Below are 14,975 nucleotides of genomic sequence, written 5' to 3' on the forward strand. Positions count from 1 at the left end.
CTCTGCGATTGCAGAATTACAGGCTAAAAATAAAGTTCTAGAAGAAAAACTTGAATTATGAAACCAAAGTCACCGTAATAATCTTTGTTTAGTGGGTGTTCCTGAAACAACCCAAGGGGAAGAGCTGTTCAAGTTCTGTGAAGTGGTGCTTCCAGGTCTATTAAACGTTAACTGTAATGAAAGGCCAATTTTGGCAGACCGGGCACATCGACTTGGAGCCTGGGGGTCTAACACAACTAGGCCGTGGCAAGTCATTGTGAAGTTTCTAAATTACACCAATAAAAAGAAACTGCTATATGCCTACTGGAAGCTTCCTGAACTGCTGTGTGAGAACAATAGGTTCTTAATGTTCCCTGATTTTTCAGCTAAAGTGCTTGCGTCTGGAAAGGAATTCACCCCGTACTGCTCTTAGCTGTTCCTCAAAGGAATCAAAATCTTGCTCCAGTTTTCAGCCTGACTTAAAAAGTTTTTCATCGGGGAGCAACTAAAGTCTTCCTCAGCAGTTGAGAGGCCAAAGATTTTGTGGATCATTTACAAAGTCTTATGGTATCCTCACAATGTTCGGTTATATTCTAGTACATAGGCATTGGAAAGTTTAAAGTTTTGCAGTTGGAAAGTCTTGTGACTGTATTATGCTGACGGCAGATGATTCTGATGTTGGCCATTAACTGCATACTAACATTGAAGTAAAATGTATATACTGCATTTGTTTGAAAGTGACTGGGTTAAAAATCAGCTCTGGGAATTGGTTCATCCCGGATAGTTGCTGGGTGCTCGTGGAAAGTAAAATGGCCAACAGGAGGTGAGTCGATCTGAGGGGAAATTCAAATAAAAGAATCCACTCAGATATATCTAATGGATTACAGGACATGGCAGCAGTTTTTAACCTTCCTGCATCCACTGTTTACTTTTGACTACAAAGCTGAATCGAGAGTTGTGGCACAAGAAACAGCAATGAGATCCCTCGATATGATTATGAGGGATGGGTGGAGGGGTGCTGAAGCCTTAAGGTTTATTTGTAATTTTGATATCAAGTTGTAACTCCACTGTGTTAAAAGCAGAAGTGACAATGAGAGAGATGAAGGGAATATCCTTTTTTTTTTTGGTTACTGACAAGGTGACATTGTAATGGTATGGCTAGTAACATAGCTATGCGAGTATTATGCAAATGAACATTGCTAGGAGATCCTGGGGTTAGACGAGGGGAACAACTGTCAGATGAAGAATGAAAAGAACATTGCAGCATTGCGGGGAAGCCTTCCTTGCTATGGCCTATGGATATGGGATTGTTTTTTTGGTTTACTATATGGGGGGGGAAGGGGTTAGGGGTGGGGATGGAGGTCTGACTGTGGGAGAATTTTGGTTTATATGGGTCCAGAAATTGATTAGGGCATGGTTGAGTGTAAGTGTGTTTGTATGAATGGCAAAAGGGGGGGGGGGCTATGGATGAGTATGGAGGTGATTTGGTTGCATTGGATTAAAATTGAAGAGCTTGGAAGAAGAGGAAAGGAGATGGTGTGCATTGTGGTAATTGGGTATGGATAGTGGTGTTTGATTGCTCAATGTGTAGTGTGGGCTACAGGGAGTAAATTAGGAAAATAATGTATAGGACACTGGTATTGATCTAGAAAGGAATGATGGGTGCTTAAGCTGGGAAGCCTTCACATCGCATAGCAGAAATGATAAGCTGCAGTTTCATTGTATACTGTTCTTTTTATCATGTTGATAGCTCAGATATGTTCACTTAATGTTGACGGTCTCCATTCCTCCATCAAAAGAAAGAAGGTTTTGGCAGGGCTACAAAAGATGCAAATTAGCATTGCATTCTTTCTGGAGACACACCTGGATGACAAAGAACACAGTAAGTTAAGAATGGAGTGGGTTGGTCAATGCTTTTTTTTTTCCTCCTTTTCTGCTGGACAGAGGGGAGTAGCAATTTTTATTTGTAAAGTGGTGCCATTTCAATTGGAGTGACAAATTGTTCATGTTAATGGGAGGTATGGGAGTATTATATAGTACTAAAATTCTGTTAGCAAATTTATATGTGCAAATAAATATTCTCATAACGTCTTCTCTTTATTAGTGTCTAAAATCTCTTCTTGGACTGATTATAAAAATATTATTGGGGGGGGGGATTTTAACCCAATAATAGATTGCAACCCTGCAAAAACCCACAAGAAAAATCAGATATTGGAGTAGGTTTTTTGTCACAGGAACTTCTTTTCCTTGACTCTTGGAGATATTTGCCGTGAAGAATAAATAATTTTCATTTTATTCGCATGTGCATCATGTGTACTCTAGACTGGACTACATGTCTGATTTGATAGGACTATAGCCAGTGATACAGTTGATGTGCCCTACTCAGATCACTCTGTTATAACGGTACAAGTAAAGCTGGCTGACAAAGGAGGCAGGAAATTAGAGTGGAAAATGATAAATCTTTTAAGTTTCTGAGAGAAAAATAGCAAGAAAATAACACACCTGATATTGATGCCATGATGTATTGGAATACTGCAAAAGCTGTCTAGAGGCCACATATCGTACCAAATAGGAAAATCCAATAAATGCAATAAAATAATTCTTGACCTAGTCATAAAATAATGCAAATTAAGGTGAAGCATATAAATTCCTTAAATCCTAGGTTACAACACAAATTGGGAACTCTTCAGACAGAACTGAATGCTATTCTGGAGGAGAAAGTTCATACTAACGTCTTATATTACAAATAGAAATTGTTTCAAAGGGGAAATAAATGGCTGTTGCTGGGACCATGGCCTAGGGGGCACACCTTAGTCCCATTAGACTACCAGGGCTACTTTGGTAAGGCCGCAGGGTGGGTAAACTGGCCTCCTGGGGTCAATTTTTAGTCAAAAGGGAGGGGAGAGGGATTGGGGTGCGACCTGTCCCCAGAAGTAATTTACAAAAAATGTTTTCTTTTCATTCCGGCTGCTTCCAGGGGTGGCAGGGCCGTGGGTTTACAGAGACACTTGGGGACTTTGATATACTTAGCGGGGAGGTATCAGTAGAGGCCCCTTTAAGGGATGGTAGCATCACAGTCCTGGGACTGCATCATGAAGAATTTAAGGGGCAAGTAATGTCATGGTGTTTTTTTGACGGTATTTTGCCACCAAGGAAAAAAACACAGGATTTACAAAGTGGCAGTGCCAAGTACTGCTGTTAGTAAGTCCTGAAGTAATTTCCCCTCCAGGAAAAGTACCAGGAAAAGTACCGTAGCTTAATAAATCAGGCCCTTATATTGTGAAAGTTGCAGAGGTGAGGTGAGGTTGAGGTGAGGTGAGGTTGGCGCTACCCACAGGGAGGAGCCCTACAGGTCCCAACCTTTGGCAGGCAGAGCTGGCTGGAGCACGGACCCGACAGGAACTTTGCCAATTCCAGCCCTTGTTCTCCTTAGGTTGAGCCCTCGGATGCCAGGGCCGGCTAGACTTAGGCGCAGACCTTTGTGAAGAGATGAATCCATTGCAGAAGGTATTGTTGGCCAGCAGGAGTAGAACAGTGGTCAGGGCAGGCAGCAGACAGCAGAGGCAAGAGCAGGCAGAGGTCAGGGCCATTGGCTTATGGATGGTAGGCAGTGGTGTAGTCCAAGTGATGTTAAACTTCTGGCAAAAGGAGTGCCAGTATTTGGTGTAAACTGGGCGCCCCAATCTGAGACAATATTCTTGGGCAAGCAGTGCAGTCGAAAAATATGATGGGTAAACATCCGGCCAACTCAGGTGCTGAGGGAAGGTCAGGAAAAAGAACAAAGTGAGTCATCTTTGAAAATCGGTCAACAATGACCCAAAAAGTGCTGCAGCCATTAGAGAGTGGAAGGTCCACCACAAAATCACTGGACACATAAGTCCAGGGATCCCTGAGGGCTGGCAAGGGCTGTAATAGCCCCCAGGCTTATCCCACCAATGAGTTTTGCTGGGTGCAGTTAGTACAAGAGTCCATGAAGGCCCTGACATCTCTCTGCATCTGGGGCCACCATTAATACTGCTGGAGTAGCACCAGAGTCTGAGCCCATCCAGGGTGACCTGTGACACAGGAATCATGGGACCACTTCAAAAATTCCTCTTGGAGTCGGCGTGGACTCTAGAAAAGCAGTGACTGCTTCAGGAGGCCAAACCTTGGTATTGGCTTCTTTCCAAGTTACTGCCATAAGTGGAGCCGCAATCCAGGAGTAATTGGGGATAAAGTGCTGGTAGTAGTGTACAGAGACCAGAAGGTTGCGACCAGTCCTGGATACATTTGACCTTATCCTGATCCATATGGAAGCCCCTGCTGGAACCATGTAACCTGGGAAAGGTAGGATCTCCCTCTCAAAGAGGCAATTCTCCAGCTTCGCATATATTTTATTTGCCCGAGCCTCTAGAACTTGCAAACTTCCTGATGGTGGAACATGAGCTCCTTTGAGACGATGATATCATTGAGGTACATTATGACATAGACGTACAGGAAGTCTCTAAAAATTCCATTCATCATTTTTTGGAATACCACAGGGGGCATTATACAGGCCAAAGGGCATCATCATCAGATATTCATTGCAGCCATGGAGGTCCAGCTTCGTAAACACTCTAGACCCCAGGAGGCGTCAAAAAGCTTGGAAATAAGTGGCAGTGGGAAACAGTCTTTCTTTGTTATAGTGTTCAGCCCCCAGTAATCTATACAAGAGCATAAAACTCTGTCCTTTTGGGACAAAAAGAAAAACTCTGCCCCAGCAGAGGACATGGAGGGCCTAATGAAATCCTGATCAAGGTTCTTCTTGATACACTCAGACATGGTTGCGGTCTTCGGAGCCGACAAGGAGTATACCCTTCCTCATGGGGGGGGATCAGTGCCATGTAGCTGATCGCATTGTTGAACATATGGTGGGAAGGTAGCATCTCTGCCTTCCTCTTGGAGAACATGTCAGCGTATTCAGCATTCTGAGAAGGCAGTCCTAACAAGGTCGTTGCCAGGGGCAGACTCGGTGGAGACTTAATTCGTTGTAGGCAGGAATCATGGCAATGGGCCCCCAAGCTCACCTGCTGAAGTGAGTCCCAGTCAAAGTGATGAAAGTGAAACTGCAGCCAGGGCAGCCTCAAAATGATAGGGTGTATTGCCTTGTTCATGATGTGGAAGATAATACTCTCCACATGCAAAATGCCAGTGCGGAGGTACAGGGTGGCTGTGGTAATCCGACTAGGAAGTGGCTCTGCGTGTATGGAGCAGATAACTATTGGCATCTTTCGGGGGACCACAGGAAGCCACATATGGTTGACCAGCGCTAAGGTGGGGAACTCATGACTGTCCACAGAAATAGTCATTGGAAAAGTGAGTTGTAAAGCGGGAGTGTAAAAGCCTAGGACCACCTCCCCACTAGATTTTAGGCTTTCTAGTTTCCCAGCTTCAGGGGGCAGTGTGCCAGCTGATGCCCGGACCCAGCACAGTAGTAGCAAAGCCCCAGGTTATGACAGCAGAGCCTCTCCTCCGGAGAGAGGCATCCATGCCCTAGCTGTATAGGTGCCTCAACCCATGCAGCAGCAGGGGGCTATTGCTGGCACAACAGAGAGTGGGCGCGAAAAGGACGGGGCCAGCACCACTCACCTATGAGGAGGATGCAGCTCACGGATCTGCTGATGGAGGCAGCGGTCGATTCTCCTGGCAAAGTCGACGAGAGCATCCAGGGTCTCGGGAAGTTCCCGAGCGGCAAGCTTGCCCTTCACCCAAGACAACAGCCCTTCCAAAAAGATATTCCGAAGGCTCCCCTCCCTCCAATTCAGCTCAGTGGCCAGGGTATGGAATTCGATGGTGTAGTCAATTAAGGGCCAGTTGCCCTGCCAGTGATGTAGAAAGTCTGAAATCACAGTGGCCAGCAGGCCGGATTCGTCAAATACAAGCTTGAAGGCCTTACAAGTCCTGTAGCAATGCATCCCAATGCTCCCACAATGGAGAGGCCTAGGCCAAGGCTTAGGCACAGGCCTCTGTAAAGAATCCATTGCAGAAAGTATTCTTGGCCAGCGGGAGTAGAACAAAGTCAGTCCAAGCAGTGGTCGGGTCAGGCAGCAGACAGCAGAGACAAGAGCAAGCAGAGGTCAGGGGCAGGTGAAGTTCAACAAGACAAGGGGCCTGTGATGTCATCCATGGGCACCTAAGTGGATTTCCCACCACAGGCCCTTTAAATGTGCCTGAGCCTAGGGACACCCTGCTCAGCTGAGTGGCATTCCTAGCGCAGCACTTGGGCCTGCATGGGGCCAACTGCATCTTTGTCCTGGGCCCAGACAGAGATGCATCAAGGGTAGGGCGAGAGTACACTGTAAAAATCTCATCTTTGTGTATCTTTCCTCATTCAAATCACATCAAATCTTCCCTGATATGTACTGTGCGGTTCGTACATATGCCTGTGCATGTAAATGGCCCCCAAACCCTAGACCACCACCAAAACCTCACCTCAACTTACTAGATGACCCTCCTATAGTGGTATAAATAGTTTACTATGAGAGCCTTATAGTCTCTTTCTCTCAGCCCAAAACAACTAAATCCCCAAAATTACCCTAACCACATCCTTTTTTTTAATCATAGATGCAATTCATGCGAAATTTATAGCATTTTGATGAATCTAAGCCTTAATGACTTTTGAATATCTACCCCTGATATGTTTAAATAAGGTTTTAATCTTCAAAACATTTCTAATTTTCAGAAAGATTTCTGGACCAGAGATTTCAATAGTTCTTCAATGTTAAATCTGAATCAATGATAATTCCTAAGTTTGTAACATTGTCTAGAAAGCTTTAGGTTGCCCTCAAGATTGTTATTTAAAGAGTAGATCATACAAGGATTAAAAGTACATTAGTAACAGCACTCTAGTTTCAAGTCAAATTTAGTGTGACATATGATTGCGTATGCAGTACCAGTATTTACAAAAGGTCAGCCATTAGGAAATAGACACTAACATTTGTCTTTGACCCTCACCTTGGTAGGTAATAATTGGATGCACGGCTTGTTGGCACCTGGAGTCCTCTGGTGATGACCATCCCAGTATCACTTGTACTCCCTGAATTGTGGCCAGAAATGCAACCAGGCATCTCCCTGTTATGGTGGTCATAACGACTTCTGCACTGATCACAATTCCTCTAACCATCGACTGTTATGTTCATTAGTGGAAAGGACCTGGCAAAGAGAAAACGAGATATTTAAACAGTGGAATTAGATTCAAGGAACTATATTCAACTATTCTGTTCTTTAAATATGGATACACATTTTGCACCATTCTACTTTATTGTGGTTAAAACCTCTTTGTTATTGAAAAGCCACAGTGATCCTGCAAAGTCGTATGAGGAACAAAGCATGTCTTGAGTGTCACTGCCTCCAGTTGACAGAAAGGCATTTTTTCTTTTTTTTTTTTTTTTCTCCTTCCTAATGCTGGGAGACAAACCATTTCATTAATCACCATTGTTGCATGACAGGGGAGCAAGGAGTTGCTTTATTTTGATTTATTTTTGTTTGTTTGTTTTTTGCTGATCAGTAGTATATAGTTCTGTCAGCTTAATAGTGCTAGGCAGTCAGTTTTGCCAGTTAAAAAAGCAAAAGATCAGACAAATACAAACCTAGAGACCCTTCTTTGATTGCCCTGATCACTTGTTGTGTGATCTGGAACAAGTCACTTAAACATAATTTTTCCAAAGCTCATAAGGGACCTACACAATAAGAACTTCTGAATGCAAAATGAATGCGCTTAAATGGATTTTCATCTTCCTAAAACTACATTCTAAAGTTCATAAAATTCCTAAATGTAGCCACTTAAAATAGGCATTCTGGGGGCTTATTTCGGGCACATTATGAATCTGTACATGCATATTTAGTTTCCAGAAAGTACACAAGTAACCAACATGCCAATAAAGGAGGGAGTCAGTTGGACCGTTAGATGATCGAGGGGTTAAAGGGGCACGTAGAGAAGATAAGGCCATCACGGAAAGATTAAATGATTTCTTTGCTTCGGTGTTTACTGAAGAGGATGTTGGGGAGGTACCCGTAATGGAGAAGGTTTTCATGGGTAATGATTCAGATGGACTGAATCAAATCACGGTGAACCTAGAAGATGTGGTAGGCCTGATTGACAAACTGAAGAGTAGTAAATCACCTGGACCGGATGATATACACCCCAGAGTTCTGAAGGAACTAAAAAATGAAATTTCAGACCTATTAGTAAAAATTTGTAACTTATCATTAAAATCATCCATTGTACCTGAAGACTGGAGGATAGCAAATGTAACCCCAATATTTAAAAAGGGCTCCAGGGGCGATCCGGGAAACTACAGACCGGTTAGCCTGACTTCAGTGCCAGGAAAAATAGTGGAAAGTGTTCTAAACATCAAAATCACAGAACATATAGAAAGACATGGTTTAATGGAACAAAGTCAGCATGGCTTTACCCAGGGCAAGTCTTGCCTCACAAATCTGCTTCACTTTTTTGAAGGAGTTAATAAACATGTGGATAAAGGTGAACCGGTAGATATAGTATACTTGGATTTTCAGAAGGCGTTTGACAAAGTTTGACAAAGTTCCTCATGAGAGGCTTCTAGGAAAAGTAAAAAGTCATGGGATAGGTGGCGATGTCCTTTCGTGGATTGCAAACTGGCTAAAAGACAGGAAACAGAGAGTAGGATTAAATGGGCAATTTTCTCGGTGGAAGGGAGTGGACAGTGGAGTGCCTCAGGGATCTGTATTGGGACCCTTACTGTTCAATATATTTATAAATGATCTGGAAAGAAATACGACGAGTGAGATAATCAAATTTGCAGATGACACAAAATTGTTCAGAGTAGTTAAATCACAAGCAGATTGTGATAAATTGCAGGAAGACCTTGTGAGACTGGAAAATTGGGCATCCAAATGGCAGATGAAGTTTAATGTGGATAAGTGCAAGGTGATGCATATAGGGAAAAATAACCCATGCTATAATTACACGATGTTGGGTTCCATATTAGGTGCTACAACCCAAGAAAGAGATCTAGGTGTCATAGTGGATAACACATTGAAATTGTCGGTTCAGTGTGCTGCGGCAGTCAAAAAAGCAAACAGAATGTTGGGAATTATTAGAAAAGGAATGATGAATAAAACGGAAAATGTCATAATGCCTCTGTATCGCTCCATGGTGAGACCGCACCTTGAATACTGTGTACAATTCTGGTCGCCGCATCTCAAAAAAGATATAATTGCGATGGAGAAGGTACAGAGAAGGGCTACCAAAATGATAAGGGGATTGGAACAACTCCCCTATGAGGAAAGACTAGAGGTTAGGACTTTTCAGCTTGGAGAAGAGACGACTGAGGGGGGATATGATAGAGGTGTTTAAAATCATGAGAGGTCTAGAACGGGTAGATGTGAATCGGTTATTTACTCTTTCGGATAGTAGAAAGACTAGGGGACACTCCATGAAGTTAGCATGGGGCACATTTAAAACTAATCGGAGAAAGTTCTTTTTTACTCAATGCACAATTAAACTCTGGAATTTGTTGCCAGAGAATGTGGTTCGTGCAGTTAGTATAGCTGTGTTTAAAAAAGGATTGGATAAGTTCTTGGAGGAGAAGTCCATTACCTGCTATTAAGTTCACTTAGAGAATAGCCACTGCCATTAGCAATGGTTACATGGAATAGACTTAGTTTTTGGGTACTTGCCAGGTTCTTATGGCCTGGATTGGCCACTGTTGGAAACAGGATGCTGGGCTTGATGGACCCTTGGTCTGACCCAGTATGGCATTTTCTTATGTTCTTATGTTCTTAAATTACACCATTGTTTTGAAATGGGTTAAAGTTACACTTGATGAGAATACTTTCTCTATTACTAATCATTAATTTATATATAAATTTGTATATTATCAGAAATGACCATGGGAGATGTATTTATCAATCATTTATTCCAAAAAATATGTATTGTGAAAATTATCATAATCAAAAATGTATACATAGGGCATTGTCGCACACTGAACACTCATTACAATTTTTCTGTCCATGAAATTCTTCTTGTGTAATTTGTGCTTCATTCACTTTAAATAATCTGCTCTTTAAATTGCTACCTTTCTTGATGGCAAAAATAGTTTCGCTCAATAAACGGAGGTACAGAACCTAACACTGGCCAATATCTTAAAATAATGCGTTTCACTGCTGTCGTGGGTACAGAATATGACAACGAAAAAATTACATGAGATATTGTTTGCTTTTTATTAACAAATTTTGTCTGTTAGCATATAAGCCCCTTTTATATGCCTGTTTAGCACACCAGAGTGAATACCCACGATTCATGAACCTCTGTGCCATAAAAATAAATGCCCTATGTATTCAGAAGGTTGTGCATGACTGCCCTGTCCTTATGTTCTATCAGGATGTTTTACATGTAAATCAAGTTGCGTTGTTTATGCAATCGTTTGCCCATGTTCGCATATCTATATTGGGCAAACGACGAGAGAAATTAGGCAGCGCATCAGAGAACACAAGAGTAGTGTTCAGAGATCTAAGGAGAATGCTCCCTTGGTATCCCATTGGTCGGCAGAATCATATAAAGTTGAGGATATATAACATTTTTTATTATTAAACAATTGAAAGGAATGTGAGGTGGTAATATTGCTCATGCATTACGCCAATGTGAAAAGTGTTTTATTTATCAATGGTGCACAGTGATGCCACTCAGTCTCAATAATGAAATTGAATGCTCTGCATTCATGTAATTAGGTTCTTGGCTTTGATTGGGTACGTAGTGTGTAACTCACCTGATTATTAATTATTTGTGTTTCTGTGGGATGGGGGAGGGGGGAGGGGATAAGGTGGAGGAAAATTGCTGATTGTTTACTGTTGGCGTTTAATTCTGAGGAGGGTTCAGGAACCCACCCTACTCAGTGTTGTACTATCGTTGTTAAAAATTCAATAAAAAAACATTTAAACATTACAAAAAAAAAAAAGCTACGTGGAATATGTGGGATATCACGGTGTTTGGTTTGTGAAAGCACAGTCAGAGTCGAGCATGGCAGTATGTTAAGTCTGATTCAGTTGTGGGAATTTAAAATGTTTAGTCTTTTGAAAGGGTTGTACTATATGGGTTTTGTTTAAGATTATAGGAATAATTAATATATTTTGCTGTGTTGCAGAGAAGATGCATTTGACGCTGAGCATGGTAACACATTGAGCTGGTGAGCTTGTTCTCATTGTGGAAATTTAATGTGCTTTTCCTGGTCGATGAGATTTTGTTTTATGTTTTAGATTTTTGTTTGAGGCCATAAGAATTAATGAGTGTTCAGTGTGCAACAATGCCCTATGTATACATTTTTGATTATGAGAATTTTCACAATACATATTTTTTGGAATACATGTTTGATAAATACATCTCCCATGGTCATTTTTGATAATATACAAATTTATATATAAATTATGGATTTGTCTTAACTGTTTTGTAGAAGTGATGTGATAGTGAAAATTTGAGGAGATTCACATTTGGAGTTGAAATTGTATGAGAACGCTTTATTTATTTTTATGTACCGACATTCACCTCAATTGAGATATCACACCGGTTTACATTCAGGTACTGTAGGTATTTCTCTATCCCCAGAGGGCTTTTAATCCAAGTTTTGTTTTTTTGTACCTGAGGCAATGACTTGGCCAAGGTCACAAGGAGCAACAGCAGGACTTGAACCTTGGTCTCCTGGTTCATAGTCCACTGCTCTAACCACTAGGCTATTCCTCCTCCCTTTCACCTTCAGCTTTAACAGCTGAAGGTGAAATTGCTGTTTAAATGCTATACCAGCGGTGGTTGTCTTAGATTCATATACCGTTCAGTACAGAGATATTTAAGTTGATAGCTCATTAATTGTGGAGGATTTAGTACTGATATGAGAAAGGGTTGACATGTGATTTTCTTGTATTTATAGAGTCGTTGTCCCCTGAGGAAGACCGGTCTGGGTGAAACGAGGGTCCCTTGAATGGGAAAATATTGAAAAATGTATGGGGAATAACACTGGAAAGACATATTGAAAGGAATCTTCATCAGTAAAAGGGAAGACTCCTGAAGAAATCCGATTTTGTTATGCTTTACTCCTCAAGAAGGGAGGAGCTGGCAATCTGTTATGCTTCGGCTCCTAAGGAAGGGAGGAGTTAGCAATCTGTTAGGTATTGGCTCCTGAGGAAGGGAGGAGTTAGCAAACTGTTATGATCTACTCCTCAAGAAGGGAGGAGTTAGCAATCTGTAATGTATCTGCTCCTGTGGAAGGAGGAGTTAGCAATTTGATATGCTCAGCTCCTGTAGAGGGAGTTTAGACTGCGGAGTAGCAAGCTGTTATGAATCTGTTGCTGAAGACTCCTGATGGAGAAGGAGTAGCAATCTGTTACCAGCGGAGTGCTTGGAGAGGGCACTCAGCTGTAGAGGAATGTAGATAGGTGGACCCTTGGGCCGATGGCAGATGACTGCGCCCTCAGGAGGATATCCTGAGAGGGACCACCGGCTAGGCTTGGATACGGAGACAGACACAGATAATTCTTTTATTAGACAGGATAGTAGAACCACCAGAGGTGGCAGTAGTGAGCTGATATGCCCGGCAGGGCTGAAGACCCTCAGGTACTGGAACAGCGATCCCAGGGTTGAGCTGTAGAGAAACTATAGATAGTGAGTAGATAGAGTATGCTGTGCTCATAGCCAGAACTGGATGACAAAACTCACATAAGGTCTTTAGGAAGCTCAGTAGCTGGAAAGGGTTAGGCCCTCGAGGAGTGAGTACCTGGTTCCAGGGAAAGCTCTGAGAGAGTGATGGTAACTCACAAATGTCTGTATCTGTGATAGCTTCCAGGCAGTAGAGAATCTTTAGTGTTTAGGAACATGGGCCCTCGAAGAGCGGTTCCTATCTGCAATCTGAAATAAAGAAAAAAAGAGAGAGGCCCCCGAGGAGCGGGTACCCCTGGTAAGTCCGAGGAGCCAGAGCAGCTTGGGAGTAAAGCCGAAGCAATCCCCCATTTGCAAACTCGATTCGTGCTGATCCAGGGATGCCGGAGGGAGAGGCAAGAAGACGCCGTGGCAACTAACCGTCCATCAGACCCGGAGGGAGTCGCCACAGAGGTAAAGAGGACAGAATGAGGGCGTCGAGCAGCGACGGATGCAACAGATTTGTATAAGAAAATATGAAAGGAGTGTTGGTTGAATATAATCATATGTATGCTCAGTAGTAACATTTGAAATTGATAAAAAAAAATTGTTAAAACCATCATCAAGAGAAGTCATTGATCTCCACAGTCATATTTTCTTGTTTTATGAATTGTTGTTGTGAATGTATGTGAAAGCAAGAGTGGGATGCAAGTGTATGATGTGTGTGCTTGAGGGGGATTTTTAATATTTAATGCTTTTTGATACATGTTTTAAGGCATATGACATTGGATGTATGAGTTTATTTTGTATACATTTTTTATTATGAGAATTTTCACAATACATTTTTTTGGAATAAATGTTTGAAAAATACATCTCCCATGGTCATTTATGATAAATATACAAATTTATATATAAATTAATGACTAGTAACTGAGAAAGTACTCTCATCAAGTACTATATGTTAATTAGGTAACTGAGGGTAACATGTAGTTCACCTGGTTATTTTTTAATGACCTTTAAGGTTACATGGGATCATTTAGCAGTATAACTCAATATTAAACAGAATTTATCCAAGTATTTTGGGGTTCCTTCACTTAAGATCACTAACAGCATGCATGATAAATAACATCCCATTCAATAAACTCTTAACATGGGTGCTCAGGCAGCCGCTAACATTTCCACGAGCAGACAGTAAACTGTATGCAAATTAAAAATAAATGCATCATAAGCTTGCACTAATTATCACTAAACCACATGCTAATTAGCAACTATGTACTACAGACCAAAATTTATTACCCACTCTGGGCCACATTTTAGGAACTGATTGCATATACTCTAAAAGCCACCAGCTGGCCAGAAGCAGATTGTTGGGGAAAATGGAGGACGTTTGCCTGCTGTAGCAAGAATTACTGCAGCAAGAATTTTTCAGAGAGACCAGAGGAGGAAGGGGGGAAGGAAAGAGAGGTGAGGAGGAGGACAACATAGAAAAGAGAAGAGAGGAGAAGAAGGAGGAATAGGACAGGGGGGGGGGAGAGAGAGAGAGAGACAGCAGTAGAAAGCAAGAAGGCAGTTGCATCCTCAGATTTTCAGTCCTGCTGGGCTTTCCCAAGTCTGAAATAATCCACTGGCACTGCTGGAGTTCAGAGGCCATAATGGCTTAATAAAAGGATGCAAAGGATGATGTCAATCCTTGAACAGCGAGGTCTCATGTTATACCTAGTCTTGAAAACACCTGGGCTCATTGAATTTTCTCTGGGTCCTTTCAAAGCACTGTGGCTACTGTTGGCGGACTGTGGCAACCAACTTTCTCTAAATGTTTCTGCCAGTTACTACAAGCCATTCAAAGATGAGTTAGGAATTACATTAAATTCTCTAGTCAGGGGATACAATGAAACGATCTCAATAGGGATTTGAATGCCATAGCCAATATACCTAATGGGTAGGTGTTATTAATTGCATACATGTTGCCTTGATGCAGCCATATAAAAGGGATGGGATCTTGTGTAACACTACATCTCATACAATACCAGAGATAACTTCACATATGCCAGCCAAGAGAACACACAGAATAGAACCTGCCTAGCAAGAGCCAACCCATGCCAAGAAGGCCTACTTATCACTGACATCTATTAATATGGCCAGAGGAACAACTGCAACAGCTTCAATGCTAACAACAACATCAGCTGCACACCTGCTCATGCTGTGTAAAGTTCATCTGTAGGTTTTGACCATCTTCCTAGGTAATACATTTTTCAAATGTTGACCCGAGCTCCTCTTTGCTGTAGCTTTCCCAAGAAGCTCAACAGCGAGAAGATACATTACGGGCCATGCATCCACTTATTCTCTCATTTGGATTATTAAAAAGTCACTTCAA

The 14,975-nt window shown here is 42.0% G+C and overlaps 1 protein-coding gene across 1 annotated transcript in view; it reads right to left on the reverse strand.

The window, feature by feature from the left end:
* Positions 1–14,975, reverse strand: part of SEMA5A (semaphorin 5A) — a 1,250,864-nt gene that overhangs the window by 875,992 nt on the left and 359,897 nt on the right. The window contains 1 exon segment of the mRNA XM_029590025.1: positions 6,952–7,149. Coding sequence (XP_029445885.1) covers positions 6,952–7,120 — 169 coding nt within the window. The 5' untranslated portion in view covers positions 7,121–7,149.

Source organism: Rhinatrema bivittatum, chromosome 2 (assembly GCF_901001135.1).
Source record: "Rhinatrema bivittatum chromosome 2, aRhiBiv1.1, whole genome shotgun sequence".
Classification (NCBI taxonomy): Eukaryota; Metazoa; Chordata; class Amphibia; order Gymnophiona; family Rhinatrematidae; genus Rhinatrema; species Rhinatrema bivittatum.